Source organism: Barbus barbus (genome assembly GCF_936440315.1).
Source record: "Barbus barbus genome assembly, chromosome: 47".
In the NCBI taxonomy this organism is placed as follows: Eukaryota; Metazoa; Chordata; class Actinopteri; order Cypriniformes; family Cyprinidae; genus Barbus; species Barbus barbus.
Genome location: NC_136725.1, coordinates 22,541,703 through 22,562,397, shown reverse-complemented (window position 1 = coordinate 22,562,397; position 20,695 = coordinate 22,541,703). Strand labels below are relative to the sequence as shown.

The 20,695-nt window shown below is 35.6% G+C and overlaps 2 protein-coding genes across 3 annotated transcripts in view; both read left to right on the top strand.

Annotated features, from left to right (window-relative positions):
- Positions 1-1,723: 1,723 nt before the first annotated feature.
- Positions 1,724-17,882, top strand: LOC306865339 (inactive carboxypeptidase-like protein X2). Of its 2 annotated transcripts, none has more exons than XM_079409881.1 (20): positions 1,724-2,232; positions 3,383-3,631; positions 3,722-3,778; positions 4,500-4,577; positions 5,770-5,853; positions 6,139-6,201; positions 6,307-6,366; positions 6,980-7,057; positions 7,413-7,522; positions 8,088-8,227; positions 8,318-8,402; positions 9,298-9,442; positions 10,887-10,966; positions 11,144-11,267; positions 11,555-11,751; positions 11,853-12,026; positions 13,594-13,972; positions 15,835-15,974; positions 16,129-16,228; positions 17,117-17,882. In XM_079409881.1, exons 1-20 carry the CDS (start codon positions 1,962-1,964, stop codon positions 17,614-17,616), a joined length of 3,114 nt encoding a protein of 1,037 aa, XP_079266007.1. In that variant the 5' UTR covers positions 1,724-1,961; the 3' UTR covers positions 17,617-17,882. The 2 variants fall into 2 exon arrangements, with proteins under 2 accessions (XP_079266007.1, XP_079266008.1); XM_079409882.1 differs by having other exon boundaries at positions 1,737-2,232; positions 4,503-4,577.
- A 349-nt stretch (positions 17,883-18,231) lies between these two features.
- Positions 18,232-20,695, top strand: part of LOC306865985 (synaptobrevin homolog YKT6-like) — an 11,510-nt gene continuing 9,046 nt past the window's right edge. Inside the window, exons 1-4 of the mRNA XM_079410910.1 lie at positions 18,232-18,540; positions 19,461-19,576; positions 19,691-19,773; positions 20,497-20,597. Coding sequence (XP_079267036.1) covers positions 19,473-19,576; positions 19,691-19,773; positions 20,497-20,597 — 288 coding nt within the window. The 5' untranslated portion in view covers positions 18,232-18,540; positions 19,461-19,472. The remainder of the gene's footprint in view (positions 18,541-19,460; positions 19,577-19,690; positions 19,774-20,496; positions 20,598-20,695) is intronic.

The following is a 20,695-nucleotide window of genomic DNA, read 5'->3' as shown; positions in this document are numbered from 1 at the left end:
TAATTCTGCACATGGATTCCATTAACGTCAGATGTCCAATGGCACATCAATAAATAGTTGCTTTTCATGGTTTGGAGAGAACCGTATAGACGATTATTTTATTTTCCAAATTCTGAATTAGTTTGCTTCATGCCAGTCTAAGCAAGAATGGAGTCATGAATGTGTTGGTTCAATAAAAAAATATATTAGCTCTACAAGGCAAACATGCTTGACAGCCGCTGAAGATTAAGAGAAAAAATATGAAGAAAGAACAACTGATAGAGTGTGTTTTACTAAAACCAGGCCAGATCTGTGCTATTTCTGCAAACAAGACTCTCTTCAAAGACATTTTAGGCTTTATTTGGTATGACTCAGTACTCAATGGCTTCAGTCCACCAGTGTCGTCTCATTAGCTCAATGAAAAAAAGCTTATAATAAAAACATTAAAAAAGTCTGGTAACACTACATTTTAGGGTCTCTTAACTAGTTGCTTATTAGCACGCATATTACTAGAATATTAGCCATTTATTAGTAATTATGCACATATTAATGCCTTATTCTACATGAACTTATTCTACATCCCTAATCATACCCAATACATAAACTTAACAACTACTAACTATTAATAAGCAGCAAATTAGGAATTTATTGAGGGAAAAGTCATAGTTAATAGTGAATAAGTGTTCCCTATTCTAAAGTGTTACCATAAGTCTTCCTAAATAAAACCAGGTGTGCTTTATTTAAATATTAACTTCTTTTCATTGGTGTTTGGTGATGAGTTTTTGGCTCAAGGTCTGCATTTAAAGTCACACCAGAGGAGTTCAGCTGGGATCAGGACTTGTCTTTCTGCAGACCAGTCAAGTTCTTCCACACAGACTGAATCAATCATGTCTTTTTGAACCGTGTCTTATACACAGAGGCACTGTCATGTTAGAATAGAAAAGGGTCCTGTCCAAACTGTTGCTATAAAATCAGAAGCACACAATTCCCTAGAATATCATTATATGCTTTAACATTAAGATTTGTACTCATAGAAATGACTAAAGTAGTCAAACATGTTCATTAGAAGGGGGTGACCCAATATAGTGTATATACATTATATATATATATATATATATATATATATATATATAAAGTTTTAGCAAAAACATTATCCTAAACATCTCATTATTGTAATGTAAAAAAATAAAATAAAAAATGTGGCAAATAAATAAATACATACAATTTATTATATAAAAATTAGCATTTCTTTTCAGCAAGGAAGCATTATTTTTTTAAAAGGTTACGGTAAAGACATTTATAATGTTACAAAAAATCCCCTATTTCAAATAAATGCTGGTCGTTTGAACTTTTTATTAATCAAAGAATCCTGAAAAATAAAATGTATCACTTTTTCCACAAACATATGAAGCAGCACAACTGTTTTCAACATTGTGATAATAATCAGAAATGTTTCTTGAGCAGCAAATCAGCATATTAGAGTGATTTCTGAAGGATCGTGTGACGCTGAAGACTGGAGTATGATGCTAAAAATTCAGCTTTGAATAAAATATATTTCAATAGAAAACATCTATTTTATATGTAATCATATTTCCCGATATGTATTGTTTTTACTGTAATTTTGATCAAATAAATGCAGCCTTGGTGAGCAAAAAATCTTTGGAATGGTTGAAAGTGTCTCTCTCTCTCAGTCTCCTCCTCTTTTTTCCGGGGGTTTTGTCCTCCTCCTCCTCACTCACTCAGAGGGGGATGTCAGCGGAATTCCATTCCACTAGAAGAGGGAAAAACAGCCACAATCCCCATTACATCTGACTTCCACACCAGCTTCACTGATTCCATCTCCAGCAATCTCCAAACATTTGGATGAACTAGTTTTCATAGACAATCTGACGAGTGTTTTTCCAGCTGCCGCATGCTTACTACTGGAAAAGACACCATCTCTAAACTGTAGTAGAATTTGGTGTAGAAGACTGCAGAGGACCATGCAGGCACCGAGGGTTCCTCTGTGTGCAACCTTATTTGTCCTGTGCTGGATTTTGACATTGGTTATCAATGAAGAGTTGGTTAATGCTGCCAAGTCCAACCAGAGAACAAGGAGCATCCAAATGAGGCAAAACAGTGAGATTAATTCAAAAACAGAAGATCTACAGGATGGGTTTTCAGAAGACACTCAGATGGATGAGCCTGGAGCAGAAGAGATGGTTGAAAAACAAAAACCAAAGGGTAAAAAGACACCTGAGGAGCTATTAGCCGGTAAGTTGCTTCATAAAATGCTGACCATTCCATAGAATAAGATATTTAGACTGCATGTATTGAGGCTTTTGGTGGTTGCAGCCCAGTTTCATGTAGGAGAAGGCGGCTTTGTTTTGTCATAATGACAGATAGCTGGCTTAACCAAAAGCTTCACTGGCTCCTTTGAGGTTATGCAACTTTTTTAGCGAAACCATGACTGGTCAGTTCACTGACACACTTTCTGCTGCTATTTTTTTCTTCTTTTTGTCTTTCACCTGGAAAAAAACCATGATGAAGGAGGCATGTGGGAATGAAATTACAGTTGTGGGCTAGGAAAGGGTTGAATGAGAATCACAGATGGTATTTGAAAACATTACGGGTTTTGAATACGAAAACAAACCTTCTACAGGCTTCTCTCCATTTTGCTCATGTCAAAGTGCTGTGAGGTTCGGGAAACACAGACAGGAAGTGAGAGACGGAGCTGACATTTGGTTTGAATTGAAACACTCACTTAAATCTGATCTGTTTGAGATGGCCATGTGTGTGACAGCTCTCATTCAGTCACACGGCTTGAAAATCATCAACAGAAGGAAGTAACACAGCATCCTGAGGGAGATTTTATTGTTCTTTTGTAGCTCGGAAGATCTCAATTATCTTGCATTGAAGTATCAACTTTGTCTCAGATGTTTCTGCCAAATTATTCAATAGTTGTCATACAGTACGAGAATAGATCTGAAAAATTAATGTGGAGCAGCTCAATTGCTGTCAAGAAAAAAACATTATAAATATATTAAAAAGATCTTTCAGTAACTCTGTGCTGATGGTAAGCCTTTAAAGCTTGTCATCCACACTGAGCAGTGATTTATTTATGTTTCCAATGGTCTGGATTTAATCAGTATTTCAAGCGTTGCTTCCACCGTCAGAGTGGTTTAAGCAGTTTATGACAGCTGTAAAACTTTATAAAAGCTTTGATTTGTTAAATGTGAACAACTATGAGTTTGACACAAAGCCATTGTCTAAATAAACAATTCCGGCATGTTAGTGTGACTTCTTCATGTAAAGATAAAACAGCGCCTGCACAAAAGAAAAACATTCTTTTATGTCTCAGTTGTATTTGTTTACATCCCAAACTTGCATGACAGTGGTTATCATTCTCTCATTTATTGTCTAGCCAAGGCAAAGAAGGCAGCTGAGAAGGAAGCCAAAGCCAAGAAACCGAAGCCCACCAAAAAACCCAAACCTCCAAAACCAACAAAAAAACCCAAGCCCACCAAGAAACCAAAGCCTCCAAAACCCACCAAAAAGCCAAAAGCACCGAAGCCCACCACAACACCAAAGACTAGAGCAACTAAACCAACCAGAAAGTCAACCATGGAGGAAGAGGAGGAGAAACTGCTGCTGGAGCTGGGATGGGGCACATGTATGTTTAGATAATCTTCAACACATTATTAGTTTAAAGTAAATGCTATTGTGGTCTTTAAAAGTCTTTAAATACAGTTTCTGTGCTCAGTATTTCCAACAGAGCCAAAGGAAAGGAAGACTGAGAAACCCATTGGCCCAGATCATGGTACGACAACAAATACAACACAACTCACTTACAATTAAAACTTTCCGAGCTCATTTTAGATCTTGAAATCTTTGGAGCTTTTTGCAAACACAGATTGAGAGTGGGCCTAATTATAAGCCATTGGTTGACTGACTTCCTGAGGAGTGTAAACACTAGCAAAAAAAAATCCCACGTACTTACATTAAAGAAGGGAACTGTGACCAGAATATCTTGAGCATGGAGAAAAAACCACCAAGAAATTCTTAGCATAATGGTAATGCAGAAATGACATACTTTACCTTCAAGGCTAGATGTAAAAACTGAATTAGCAGACATGGGTTGTTGTGTACAGAACACATTAAGGCTGGAATACATTACACGACTTTTAAAACAGATTTTAAAACACTAGGTATACACTTGGCGACTTTGTAAATGCTTACAGAGGAAAAACAAAACATAATAAAAATAATGTGTTGTAAAATCGCCTCAAAATATAAAACCTACTCCGATTGGATGGAATGTTTGCCTGAAGCGTAAAAATCCGTGCTCATACATTACGCAATTTTTTGTAGGCATCTCCGACTGACGAAAATAAGGCAAACTTTCGTGAACTAGCATCAACTAATCAAGGCAAAAATCTGTATATACGAATATCGTATTCCAGCCTTTTAGCTGCTGTTTTCATATCAAAACACTGCTATTCACACTTTCTCTTTGGTTATCTTTCTTTTTTAACACACAGTAGACGTCCACAGCAAGAAAGACACCATTAGACCACCTACAATCAAAGAGCACGATCCGGATTACTGGGACGCCCGACGTACGTTTGCACCAGCATACACACACTCCTAAAAAGTTCTTTATTAGCATCTTTGACTCGATGAGGAACATTTTTAAAACATCCATAGAACTTTTCCAATGCACTAGACCTTATGTGTCAGAGAAAGTGCGCAGCCATCTTTAAAATCCTGTCATTGAACTTCTGTTTTTGCGGTAGCTCTATAGCAGGGGTGCCCAAACTCGGTCCTGAAGGGCTGGTGTCCTGCAGAGTTTAGATCCAACGCCAATTAGACACACCTGAACTGGCTAATCAAGCTCTTATTAAGCATACTAGAAACTTCCTGGCAGGTGTGCTGAGGCAAGTTGGAGCTAAACTCTGCAGGACACAGGTCCTCCAGGACCGAGTTTGGGCCCCCGTGCTCTATAGCGTCAATGTTTAATAGTAATTAGCTGGTGAAGTGGATTTACTTCTTATAGACTTTTTCATACTCTCCCATTCACTGCCTTCGAAGTTTAACCAACTATGACAATTTCCGCTGCTGAGAAACCCAGAAATGTGAAAAAGGTCCACTTGCTCAAATAGCAAAAGAAAAACTCCAAAATAGTGTTTTCACGACTTTCAATCAAAGGAAAAAAAAATTGAGGGAGCAGTCAGAAGAGAGAACTAAGTCAAATTTATCATCCCTCCCATAGACGCTGCATTAGAAACAAGTTAGCGTCAACTTTTTTCTTTTTTTGTAATTTGATGCAAAGGTGATATAATACAAAGTATAATGTTATAAATGTAAATACATTAAAAAAAATCTAAATGTAAAAAACTTTTGAGGATTTATGATGCTAATGACCACGGAAACATTTTCATTGTCTTGTGAAAGGAGCATGAACGAAAGTAATCATGTTCATTGTATTGTTTGAAGGAGATGTCAAACCAGGAAGATTTTAAAACAAGCAGTTATTTTCATAAATATGTATGAGCTTACATTCATGCTCAATCAATAAAGGACAACAGAAGACCACGAGTGCAGCACTGAAAAGGGTCGGAGCTACATAAGGTCTAAATGTGGAAAAAGGTTCTTTAGGTTAATGTTCTTCACAGTAAGAAAAAAAAGGAAAATGAGGAAAATGAATCTTTTGGTATCAATGTGAAAACCCCCTTTTGGATCGTTTGTTTTTAAGAATGTAGAATGTAGAATGAAAAAATCTACTAATAATAAACTTTTATCACCTGACAGATGAAGTTCCAGAACCCGACCTCATCCCTAAAGTCAAGGAGCCGGCTAGCACTGATGACCCAAGTATATACTTACCAATCCCAGGTAATTAAGGGCCAATTTACACCTTGTCTGGGAAAGATGACACTTGTAACAAAAACAAAAAACGGCCACGTAACAAAACACTTTATCGCGATGTGGAGTTTTGCACCCATAAACATCCCTCAGATTTCACTCAGACAACATAAAAAGTTGATTTTACATGCAATTTCGTTTATGCACTATGTGAGAATGCAAAACCACAATGAGGAAGAAATGCAATGCAAATAAATAACATGTTATGTTCTCTTTCACTCACATTTGTCAAATTAATGTCTTTTTTCCATCTAGAGGAATCCACTACCACTCCTCGAACAGTTGCCCCTTGGTATGAGGAATATGATTATTCTGACTGTACGTCTGCAGCATATTAAATCGGCTCTATCAAACAGCTTGAATCTGTCATTTTGAATGCTTAGTATATTTTTATCCCATAATTTGCCTTTTCTGAAAATTTAGTGGCGGCAAAGAAGCTGGAGGAAGAGCTGGAAAAAGCAAGAAAGGCCAAAGAGGAGAAGGGTGTGTAAATCAATGTAATGTTTGTTCAAATGAAAGAGAATGTGCTTTAATTGTGGCCAGATTTTGGGTGGTCTGCAGTAAATGAGATGTAGTGAAAAATGCCTTTTGATTTATTAATTAGAAAGCGTTTAGCAGTTTGGTTAGTATTTTTGTTAAAGATTTACTATGGCCAATAAATCAATAAATCAGCAGTGCATGACTATGAAAATGTAAAAATGTAAATAATGCAAAATAGTTTTGGTTTCTTTAAGCACAATACATGTTAAAATAATAATTATTTTTTTTGATTTTGGGTGAAATCCTGTACATGTTCTTGATTCACCCAATTAATTCATACAAATATGGAAAATTATGAAATAACCATAAATTATAAACTAATCGAGTGCAGGTTGTTGTTGTTTTTTAACACACATTTACTTCTCTTTAACTTCAGTGTGTTTGTTTTTTATTGGAAAACTAGACCAAAATCAAGTTTTTGTTGTTGTTTTTTTTAGCACATTTAGAGTTGTGCTGGCATTTATTGAATAGATTTATTATGAAACAAGGCTAAAAACAACTAAAAATGACCTGTTTCAATTATTTCAAATCTCAGTCTCTCCATTCCCTTACACAGCGGAAAAACTACGGAAGATGTGGGAAGAGGAGGAGGAGGAGAAGAGAAAGCAGACGGTTCCTTATGCCGAGCCAAAGAGTGAGTATTTCTGGAAAACAGCCACAAATCACATTATAATCAGAGCAGAAACACACGGCTTCTTAGAGAAGTGGGTATTTGTGAGCGCAGAATTGGTATTCTGTGAGTTCAGTGAACAAATTTGAGCCTCAGGCAGTAAATGTCAGAGCCAGCATGTTCTTCCCCCACAAAGGTTTTGGTTTCCAGCTGGAGTTCGGCCTTTTGGACTCAGACTGGCTAGAACTGCTGCTGGCTCCAGCTTCAGCCTTTGTTCAGCACAAATGGTTTTCCTCTGTAAAAATGAAAGACAGTCAGTGTCTAAAATACAACCGATCAGAGAGAGCTGTCAGTGCTCATAGTATTTCCTGTCTTTTAGAGTGTCCTCCTCTTGGCATGGAGTCTCATCGAGTGGAGGATGATCAGATACTGGCGTCTTCTATGTCTCATCATGGATATTCGGCTCTGAGAGGACGTCTGAACATGCAGGTACATAAACAATCAAACCACATTAAAGTTTCATAATAATTCAGATGTTGCATATTGATAATAGCTGTGCCAAAAAATTAAAATATGCTTGAAAATATTCCAATGCTTTATTACTGGAAAAAATTTAAATAAATAAATGCAAATTGTATCTTAGTATTTTTTTTCGTCTTGTTTTCCAGTAAAATGAAACTAAACTAGAATTAAAATTAAGAGACATTTATCTGAGAGGTAAAATGATTTATCAAAGCAAAATAATAAACAAGATTATTTAATAATTCAATCACAAATTCAAACCAAAAACAGATCATTTCCAAATTGACTATAGTACTTCGGAGAGCAGAAAGTAAGACATATTGAGCTGTGCTGCTCATATGAGGAACGCAAGCTCAAGTCTGGCTTGCGTCATTATCTGATCTCCCCTTCTCATAACTTGAGGGAATATCTGTATATGAATTGCTTCCATTGTCCTCATTTGTAAGTCACTTTGAATAAAAGCATCTGCTAAATGACTAAATGTAATGAATGGATGAAAAACCTAGATTTTGAAGTGATCACCTGTTTCCAGAGTTCAGCTGATGAGGACGATGTTTACGGCGGTGCGTGGTGTGCTGATACGGAGGAGAAGGAGCACTGGTTTCAGGTGAACGCCCATCGAGAGGTGGAGTTCACAGGAGTCATCACGCAGGGCAGGAACTCAGATACACAGTAAGACATCATTCAAAACATTTGGACTCTTTCTGATCACAAAAAACTGACAAGGAAATGCCTAAACTGACAAATCATTCTCTCTTCTAGTGATGACTTTGTGTCGTCGTATTTTGTGGCTTTCAGCAACGACAGTCGTGATTGGACAGTGCTTCATGATGGTTATGCTGAGTGGGTCAGTTCACATATAATTTATGTTAAAACAGCATAAATATACAGTGGTGGCCAAAATGATTAGAACACTAGTATTTTCAGCAGCTAAAAAATAGTTTTAAGTCAGTTATTTGTATATTTTGCTGTAGTGTGTCAGTAAGAAATATTAGTTTACATTTCCAAACATTGATTTTGCCTTTAATTGTAATAATCCAGTGAGATTTTTGTCTGACAACAGCCAGTGCTCCACAGAGATCTGATCATCATCCAGTCTGAAGAAACAGAACAAACTGAGACAGACTAAATCCAGGAGAACCGTGGCAACGTCTCCAAGACGCTTCAAGAAACCCACCTGCAAAGCTTCCTGGAAAACTCTGCGCAAGTGCCCCGAGGGCAAAAGCTGCTTTAAACACAGAGGATGCTCACACCAAATGTTGATTTCATTTAGTTAATAGAAAGTAATTGATAAAGAACATCTATTTAATGACAGCATCCTCATTTTACAGCATTTTTACACAAGTGCCTAAAACTTTTAACAGTACTGTAGCTTTGCAGGTAGCTTTCTTGAAGCGTCTTGGAGACGTTTCCACGGTTCTTCTGGATTTAGTCTGTCTCAATTTGTTCTGTTTCTTCAGACTGGATGATGATCAGATCTCTGTGTGGAGCAAACTAAAATCTCACTGGATTATTACAATTAAAGGCAAAATCAATGTTTGGAAATGTAAACTGATATTTCTTACTGACACACTACAGCAAAACATAGAAATAACTGACTCAAAACCATTTTTTAGCTGCTGAAAATACTAGTGTTCTAATCATTTTGTCCACCACTGTATATTATCATCAAGCATCATGCATACAAAGAACATTTTGAGATACTTGTTTTTAATCAAATCCTGTTGTTTTTTATCCTACAGCTCTTTTATGGGAATGTGGATAAAGACACTCCAGTAATGACAGAGTTCTCTTATCCAGTTGTGGCGCGTTACATCCGCGTCCTCCCGCAGAGCTGGAACGGCAGCCTGTGTATGAGGCTGGAGGTGCTCGGCTGCCCATTACCCAGTAAGCACTGCAGCTCTCACCTGAGTCTGACAGATTACTCATTAGTTTGATATAATGCTATGAAATTCATTTATACGATATGAATCCTAATAAGATAAAAAAAATCATAATTATATCATTATATATATAGGGATAAAATATCTAAATTATGGCATACTAAGTCATGAATTAATGTCACGGTGCACACAGCAAGGAGGATACAGGAACACGCAGATGTGGAGAAACTCAAAATAACAGTCTTTAATAACTCCAAACAAGGCAGGGCAGGGCAGGACAAGACAAGGCAAGGTAGACACAGACAGGAACACCGGGGAGTAACAAGTAGACCAGACGGCACAAAACTGAACAGGCAGGAACTAAATACACAGGCTACTGACACAAACACAGCTGGACAAGAATTAACTAATAATCACACTAAACAAGGACAGGAAACAAACCAAATAAGGACACAAGAGGCGGGAACACATGACACACACGACAGAGGACTGACCATTAAAAAGTCTAAATTGACATATTAAGTCATAATTCTGAGATAAAAAGTCATAATTATGAGACAAACTGAAATTACATACTAAGTCATGATTATGAAATAAAGCCCAGTTAAAAGTAATAATTATAATAGAAAGTGTAAATTACATTTACATACAATTAAATTACATACTAAGTTATAATTCTGAGATCAATTTAAATGACATACTAAATCATAATTCTGATATAAAAAGTCACAATTATGAGTTAAAAAGTCAAATGGTCTAAATTATGACATACTAATCACAAGTTAAAATGTCCAAATTGACATACTAAATAATAATAATTATGGGATAAACTGAAATGGCATACTAAATCATAATTATGAGATAAATCCAAATTATGATTTAAATATTCATAATAGTGATTAAAATAATCTACATTATGACATACTTATGCCATAATTCGGAGACAAAGTATATCATATGAGATATGACACACTAAGTCATAATTCTGAGAAAAAAAGTCATGATTCTGAGATTTAAAAAAGCCAAACTTTTACACACTAAGTCATAATTATGGGAAATTATATGCTAATTCATAAGTATCACATAAAAAGTTATGACATACTAAGTCATGAGACAAAGAGTCGAAATTGACATACCATGCCAAAATTCTGACAGTCAAAATGATCAGAAAAAATTTACTTTTTTGATTTAGACTTTATTTTGACATTTTATTACAAAATTATGTCATTTTATGTCATAATTTTGGCTTTTTAATGCCAGAATTTTTATGTTTACTTTCATAATCATGACATTTTAATCTCATGATTATGAAATACCAGTGCATGAGAGATGGGTCTCCATATCCAAGTCATATTTTAAAAACTGAAAATATTTGTCATTTATAAATACATTTGTAATCATATTTTTGTCACATAAGTCTAAAAGCTCAAATGATTTTCTCTTCCCAGCAAGTTATCCAACCGAGAACGATGTTCCACCGACGGATGATCTCGATTACAGGCATCACAACTACAAAGAGATGAGACAGGTGAGATGTTTACAGCCACACAGGTATTCTCAAGGTCACTGGGGTCAACGCTGAGGTTCAGCAGCACGTCAAAACTCGTCCAGCGTGAAGTATGAACTCTATTTTGTGACTCTTTTGTGGTCTTGTTGAAAAGCTGCTGTCCTGCAAGAGTTTTCATGTATATATGTGTATAAACAGATGATGAAGGTGATCAACGAAGAATGTCCCAACATCACCAGAATATACAACATCGGAAAAAGCTCTCAAGGGCTGAAGATGTACGCAATGGAGGTCTCAGATAACCCTGGAGAACACGAGACAGGTAGTTTCCAAGAGGGCTAGATCAATCAACCAGACCACTTTAAAATAGATCATATAAAAAATTAGTCTAGAATGGGGGCAAAAATGCTTCTATTTGAATATTACTTTTTTTTCATTACACACATATTCAAGTTAAAAGTTCCCATATTTTCAATGTGGTCTCAACCTTTTGCACCTCATTGTGTACAAATACAGTATTGTATTAGTCACTGGCCAATTGTTTTGAAAATGTTAGTTTGATAAGTTTATATGAATTTAAACTAATCAGTCAAACCTTGTTTTTATAAGGTGAGCCGGAATTTCGTTACACAGCAGGGCTTCATGGAAATGAAGTTCTGGGCAGGGAACTTTTGCTGCTCCTCATGCAGTTCCTCTGTAAGGAATACAATGATGACAATCCACGAGTGCGCTACCTTGTGGAGAGCGTACGTATCCATCTAGTGCCCTCACTGAACCCTGATGCCTATGAGTTGGCCTATGAGATGGTGAGACACACATTTCATACAAACATTCCCTGTTCTCCGCCCATGCATTTCTGTTTATCGTGTGAGTCATTATTTATTTGGGCGGATGCTCGTTTGTGTAGGGCTCTGAGATGGGGAACTGGGCTTTGGGCCACTGGACAGAGGAGGGATATGATATTTTCCAGAACTTCCCAGACCTGAACAGTATTCTGTGGGGTGCGGAGGACAGGGGATGGGTGCCACGGGTCGTTCCCAATCACCACATTCCCATTCCTGAGAATTTTCTTAATGGCTCTGTGAGTAAAATGTTTTACGGAGTTATGTTTTTTTTTAGTCCCATACTAGCAAAATTTAGATGCGCATCACTAATCTCGGATCATATACCATCAGTGGGAGTTATGTTTTATGTAGCCAATAAAGGGACATGGTAGTGGTGAAGAAAAGTAATAATAATAATTATATTTCAATGCATTTGCATTCTCTCGCAAATATAATGCCTTCTCCTGAGGTACTTTGCATTGACTCAACTTTTGTGATGGAAATAATTAATATGAGGTGGGTGGAAAAACTTAATTTCATTGCTTCTGCAGGCAAGATTCTTAGGGGAACACAAGCGTTTTGTGAGGCAACACAAATTATTTGGAGGCAAAAGCAGATATTTCGTGAGTGGACACAAAGTTTTCGGGTGAACGTAATGCTTTTTTTTTGAGGGAACGCAAAAATTTTGCATGTGAAAGCAGATGTTTTGTGAGCAAATACACAAAATTTTCTGGTGAACGCAATAGTTTTGTGAGAGAGCACACATATTTTGGAAGTGAAAACATGTCTTACGAACAAACACAACGTTTCTGTGGAAACGCAATAGTTTTGTGAGAAAATGCAACGTGTTGGGTGCAAAACAGATGAGCGAATGGAAGGTTTTCGAGGAACACAATAGTTTTGTGAGAGAACGCAAATATTTTGTAGGTGAAAGCAGATGTTTTGTGATACTTTTACGAGAGAATGCGAAATTTCTCAGGTGAACGTAATATTTTTTGCAAGTGAATGCAAAAGCATTCAAATATTTTTTCCTCCAATCTCATATTTTTTCCTCACCGTGTCCCACTATCTAAACATGTAAAATATTTAACCGTACTTAAAACAAGATGTATTTACATTTAAGAAGTTTCTGCTCAAAAACAAGAAAACAAATTGCCAGTGGGGTAAGATAAACTAACTTCTAGCCTATTATTTTCTATATTTTCAAATGTACAAATTTATATTGCTGTAAATATGTTCGGATACTTCAGCTGGAAACCAAACCTAAATACTGTTTTTTTGCAACAAAATAAAGAGCCAAGTACACAGAAAATGAACAAAAAAATTTCATTCTGACATGACCTGAAGGCAGCATGTCAGTACTTTTGAGTTTCAGAGTTTAATTTACTTAAAGGTGGGGTAGGTGATTTCAGGATAGGCTAGAGTGCCACCATCCCTGTATAATCACTCTGCAAAGCCACGCCTCCCCAAAAACACACAAACACACTCAGGCAGACTAGAGGCTAACCAGCGACATGATGAGAGATGGCGTTACAGTACACAGTGCATAATATTACAATAATAGCGTTTTTCATTCTTGCTGGAACGTGTTGATGATGTATCATGTTTGTGCAAATAAGGTATGCAAATACATATGTGACAGGCAGGACAGCCTATCGTAATGTTTGGACCGAACATTTTGATTGGACGAGCATTTTATGGTCCTACGCCTTCCACGGATTATATAAATAGTTATAAATGTGTATGTAAAGAGACTTTCAAGCAACATAAAAGATGTTTTTGAACCAAATCACCTACCCTGCCTTTAACAAATCTGCACTCTAGGTCGCTGCTGAAACTAAATCAATCATCAGTTGGATGGAGAGGACGCCGTTCGTTTTGGGCGCTAATCTACAGGGCGGAGAGAAGATCGTCACGTACCCCTTCGACATGCAGCGTCCACCGCGGACCACGGACAGCAGGGGAGGTCAGTCGGTGCACGAGTACCAGCACATGAACGAAGAAACCTGGGCCAGGATTCAGCGACAGAACGAGGGCGCTCTCCGCGAAACGGCAGACGAAAACGTGTTCCGCTGGCTCGCCATGACGTACGCACACAGTCACCTCACCTTGACGGAAAACCACCGCGGCTCCTGTCACACCGATGACGTCACGGGTGGCCAGGGCATCATCAACCGGGCCAGCTGGAAGCCGGTTGTGGGCAGTATGTAATGATAATAAGTTTAACAGTCTAGATTTCTTATTTTTTCTTTTTTAAAATATTTATTTAAGAACAATTTCCCGAGCTTTAACGGAACATTTTATACAATTTTCCCCCATGATAACCCTTACCGCCGAAATAATAACAAACAAAATAAAAAAAAATTACAAAAACAATAATCAGAATAAACTATTTAAGAAGAATTAAAATAAAATAAAATAAAAATAAAAGATAAACTTTACAATATTGTACACATTTACAGATGGACAATATAATTGTAGGAATAATAAAAACAAACAAATAAATAAATACATAGATAATAATACAATTCAATATTCTGACACATTTGTAGTGGTCTTTAAATAAATGTAAATCACGTTTAAGTTTCCACAAATCTCTTTATAATGATTAGTTAAGAGGGAGAGTCTTCATATTTTCAAAATATGTGATCATAGGTCTCATAAAAGTTTTCAACAGATCCCTTCATTAAATATTTAATTTGTTCTCATTTCAAATATAAATGGTTAATTTTTTCTAGTTTCAAATATAAATCCATGTCACACAACTTTAGATGGGACCATTGAGTTCCACTCAAGTAATATTCTTCTTCTGGCTAATAAAATGGCAAAAGCGATAACATTTTTTACCTTGTTTGTCAATTATATTGTGCATTCTGGAACCCCAAAAATAGCTATTTCAACACTGGGTTTTATTTCTAAACTAAAGGCATCATTTAGTGTTTTAAATATTAGTGTCCAATAGTCACTAAGCTTTTAGCAAGCCCAAAACATATGCTAAAAGTCTGCTTTGTCACATTTACATCGATCACACACCTCATATCAGGGTATATTTTGTGTAGTAGGCACGGTGAATGATTTTGAATTATATAAGACTGAGGTGTGCAACAGTCAACAGGTTGAACCGCCTAGTTTTGAAGTAAACATAAAACCAGAATGAGCTATTTCCCCAGCTAACAAACATATGTTTTACAGTTTTTTTCAACTGCTTGACACACATTTTCAAAACCTTGCCTCTTTTTTTCAAAACTTTACAAACAAATCCAAGAATTGCACACACTAAATGCAAAATGCCTCACATCTCTTGCAAAATGAAGCACCGCATTAAAATATCATGAATGCATCTCAAAAACAAACACCTTTGCCATAATATTAATTCCTGTTCGATTTGTGTGTGTTACATAGTAATAGTAATAGTAATTGAAAACTGAGTCAAAGGCCGAGAATTAGTGTCTGGTTTTGCAGATTTGGTGTGTGTTTCTGGTGTTTGAGTGTCAGCTTTCAGAAAATGTGTGATAAGTAAAGATTTCGTGTGTAAGCAGTTGAAAAAAAACTGTAAGAATGTTACATTTTCATTTTATTGTCTTTAATCAAAATAAATTGCTCCCGCCTATTAAACAACTTTCTTCCCCTGATGATGTCACAAATCCCAAATTATTTTTTAACCAGTCACCTGACTCCCGTGCTGCATTTTTATAAATATTTCATATTGCAAAAGTAAAATGTTGACATAATTATAAATAGTGATGGGAGAAACAAAGCTTTTCAGAACTTTGAATCAAGTGAACCCGATGCTTTGCAAAATGACTAACTGTTTCAAAGCACTAAAACGCTAGTCAGAACTGTGTAAGTGCCACGAGAAAAAGCCCAAACATGCATTAAAACACTTTTTGCAAACCAATTACAAATTTAGAAAGCACCACTAATTACAAGGCACTGTCTTAATATAATTCCTTTATAGGTCTGCAGAAATATTTGTTGCATTGACATAGAAAGCTCCTTTTTTATATCAATAAAAGAAAGAAATATCCTCTCAGCTTTCACAAGTTCACTTTTCCGTTGCTTTAGGCATGAATGACTTCAGCTACCTGCACACCAACTGCTTTGAGATTTCCATCTTTCTTGGGTGCGACAAGTTTCCGCATGAGAGCGAATTGGCATCGGAGTGGGAAAACAACCGCGAGGCTCTGCTGGCTTTCATTGAGCAGGTTATAAAACACATATAAATCAGATCTCTGTGTGGCACAGTGGCTGAAACTTAAAGCCAGAAGGTGGACAGATGCAGAATTTCTATTTCCAGATAAACTGCACATTGTAAAACAGCGACAAAGCCTCAGAAAATGTTGATCATGTGACCCACAGGTGCATCGAGGCATTAAAGGAGTTGTGAGGGATGTTGAAGGGAATCTTCTAGCAAATGCCACGGTGTCAGTGGAGGGAATCAAACATGACGTCAAAACAGGTAACAGACATTCTTTCATTCATTCATAAAATTAAAAATTTCTCACTGTTGCGAGATCATATCTCACACTTTTGAGGCTTTTTTTCCTCTGAATTTCGATTTTGCATCTTGACTTTATTTCTCACAATTCTGACTTTTTTTAGTGCTGTCAAACGATTAATCGCATCCAAAATAAACATTTTTATTTACATACTATATGTGTGTACTGTGTCTATTTATTATGTATATATAAACACACACACATACAGTATAGATTTAGAAAATATTTACATGTATATATTTATATATAAATATATTTAATATATAAATGTAACATATTTTGCTTAAATATACACGTGCATGGGTGTGTGTATATTTAAGAGAAATATGTTACGTTTATATATTAAATATAAATAATATTTAAATATAAACAATTATAACAATGTCAATAACAACTTTTATTTTGGATGCAATTAATCGCGATTAATCTTTCGACCGCACTACGTTTTTTATATTACATTATTTAATTTTATATTATATTATATAATTTTATTTATTATTATTTTTAGATATTTTATAAATTGTGACAAAAAAAGTCAGGAATCATATACAGTATATACAAACTTGCAATTATGACTTCTTTTTCTTTCAAATTTATACCTCACTATTTTGAATGACCATCTCAAAATGCAGACTTTTTTTCTTTAAATTGCGAGTTTGTATCTTGCAATTCTGACTTTATATGAGAATTGGCTTTATAACTTACAATTTAGAATTTATTATTTAATATAGCCTACTGTATTATTGTTTATCAGTGGGTCGGCTGACAAAAAAGTTAGGGAATCCCTGCTTTGATGTGTATTTTTTGTTTAGTGTGGTATATTAATCCAAACTTCTTTTTTCTTAAAGCTGCCACTGGCGATTACTGGCGGCTTCTCAACCCGGGCGAGTATCGTGTTACCGCAAGAGCCGATGGTTATTCTTCTCAGACTCGTCTTTGCATTGTGGGATATGATGCCAATGCGTCGCCCTGCAGCTTCACTCTGACCAAATCCAACTGGGCTCGAATTCAACAAATCATGGCCCAGAGCAGGAAGAGGCCGAGACTGGTTACCAACACCCCCGTGAACACCAACAACCGCGTCACCGCGGAGAGCACAGGGGCCGCTGCGGGCCCCCAGAACGAACGCCTGCGGCGTCTGCGACTGATGCGCATGCGGAAGCTGCGAATGGAGAGGATGAAAGGCAGCACTATCACAGAGAGGACCACAACAACGACTCCGACTACAACACTTCCACCCACCACAACAACAACCTTAACTACAGATGCCTGGCTTGACCTGTGGTTTGACCTGGAGAGCGCAACCACTCAGGATTATAACTTTGAGTACAGACTAGATGAAGATTAGAGAAGGACTGTATGGAATATTGCCCTCTTTAAACTTAAAGCGTTCAGGCTCTTACATTACAGATCATGCTCTCTGTGGAACAGAGTATAAAAGACAGAAATATCATTCTTATTTAATTCAAGAGGTCTTATGTGAATAGTCACGAGAATGAGGTATTACTATTGAATGATGGCAAAAAATGTGCTATTTCTGAGCTGTCCTCAAATACATGCTTGTGTACATGAATATTATAATGTGCACGTTTTCAAATAAAACGTCTCAATATCATTGTGTTATTGACTTTCGTGTTATGCATAATCAGTCAAAAAAAGCCCCTATATGATTTTTATGATTTAATGTTATTCATTAAATTAGTAGATATAATAAGTATTTTAACCAGTTTGTTTTATTATTTGAATGAAATGTACAAATATAAACAAAATTAAAGACTTTTTTAGTTTTTTTAATATATATTTTAATATGCATTATATATATTAATTTATATATATATTTATATAGAGTTTAGGCTCTTTGTAGTAAAATGTTTGGGCACCAATGATCTAGAGAATTTTGTTTTGCGCACACATGTCAGGGACTTTTATTTTCTCTCCGTCCGCTGTTACGGAGAGACTTTTATTTTTGCGCACGTCAGCATGAAGGACCTTTATTTTGAAATGCCGCTTTCTGCCAGCTAGCAAGTTTCTGAAAAAAAAGAAGTCCTCGGATAGTTGTGAGCTGATTAAATACCTTCAGTAAACGAGGACTGTTCTAGATGTCAGTGATATTATAATCCATAATACAAATAATAATTATTTTCAATTCCGTAATAGCGTTCCAGAGACACTGCTGTCAGTTTAGACATAAATAAAAGTTGTTCTGATCTGTTTAGATTAACGTTAGCTGTTAGCGGATTAGCTTCAGTCTTGGCTGTTTTACACACAGCAGGTAAGAATGACAATTCATTATGTATATATTCACAATGTCACATGACTGTACCTCTTTAAAAAAGATTAAGAATGATTATTCTGTCGACATCGTGGTATTTCAGAGCTAGCATGACTGCTAACCAGCTGTTAGTCATCACCAGCCTGTTGAACTGTATTGAATCATTGTGACACATCCGCTTTATTAAGCTTTCGATAATCGGATCCAATGCTTTCATGTTCTGGGATCCTCTTCAGAGGCCCTGTATAGGCTGATCTGATAGATATGGGTGTGGTGTAGCGGTTTAAGATCTGGGCTGGTAACTAAAAGGTTGTAGGTTCAATCCAGATTGCAGCAAAATTATGTGGATCTGTCTTAAGGTGTTATCTTGACTGTATTTTTTATTATTTAGTCATTTATTTTCTAAAAATACAAAAATTAATAATAAAACAATTAGTTGATTTAATAATAAGTAGCTCAGTATAAAATCATCAAGTATGAATAACCAATCAATCAATAAAAACAGTACTGAATCAACCTAGGTGCTGTATTTTATATTATTTTGTGATTTTAGTTATTTAAAAAATAAATAGAAATAATTATAATCCACCATGGTCGAATCAATAATAAGTGCGGTCTAAGTTGCTTTGGAAAAAAATCACCTGCTAAATATTAATAGTGAGTCAATAAAAGCAGTCCTTTGGATCAACCTTAGTGTTTCATTTTATTATTTTGTAAAAAAAAATTATTAAATAGTCAAATAATAAGTGCTGTGTAGGTCGCTCAGGATAAAATCGTCTAAAATATGAAATAAATATATGATATAGGATAAAATATGAATAATCAATCAATTAAAATAGTCCTAAATCAACCATGATATTATTTATTATTAATAGAAACTATGATTATTCCTTAAAATAAATAATGTGTTGTCATTGCAGTTCAGAAACACCATGAAACTCTACAGTCTAAGTGTCTTGTATAAAGGCTCAACGAAGTCCAACCTGCTGAAGGCGGCGTATGATCTGTCATCATTCAGTTTCTTCCAGAGGTCCAGGTACAATATCTAGAATACTCTCGTTATATGCTTTTATTACGCTACAAAACTATTTTAGGTGGCCAACAAAACCGCTATCATTGCAGCGGACTGTAAACTGCTTTTGTTTTGCAGTGTACAGGAGTTTATGACGTTCACCAGTGCATTGATTGTTGAGCGTTCAACATTAGGAAGCCGTGCATCTGTCAAAGAGCAAGGTCAGTGATAACATTATCATAATGAAGTCTTATTAAATGTTTGCCACTGACCTAATTGTAGCTGTTTAATTACAGCTTGTTCAGAATGAAGGACTAGTTATTAGGTTCACTGTGTCATTAAAGCACCAAACTGAGCAGCCGAAATACTGAGAGCCATTTCCATTTTAATGGTTTAGTAGCTTTTATATACTGTGTCTGTATAGTATTTCTACATTTATTAATTTTTTTAGTACAATTCATTAAACTAAATGAAAATAAGAAATGTTGCCTTGGCATCTAACTGAAAAAAAAAATAAGTTTTTAATATTTAATTTTATTTCAGTTAATGTTTATTTCAAGTCTGTTTATTATTTTGAGGTTTTCATTCTAGTTTCAAATGAACTATTATTATTATAATTTTTTATATTATTATAATTTAGTATGTTAGCCAACACATTAAAATAAGTGTGCTTAAAGAGTGGCAAAACAACTTAAACATGATTTAAAATGTAATTTAAAGTAAAACATTTAATTTGACATTACAAAGTACAATTAAGATCGTAGTCATGAAAGTGTAAGTACTGTACACTTACGTGGCTTTTTATTTTAGGAAAATTATATTGTCTGCAAGTGTAGTTTTTGTCAAATAAACTTAAGATTTGAAGTGGATATTCAATACAATTAAACACACATTTTTACTGCAGTGGATTAATTAATTGTTTGTTTGTGTGTTCCCTCCGTTAGAGTACTTGTGTCACGTGTACGTGCGGAATGACAATCTTGGTGGTGTTGTGATCGCAGACAGTGAATATCCCTCCAGAGTCTGCTTCACTTTACTTGATAAGGTGCGTTATGTTATCTATCTATCTATCTATCTATCTATCTATCTATCTATCTATCTATCTATCTATCTATCTATCTATCTATCTATCTATCTATCTAT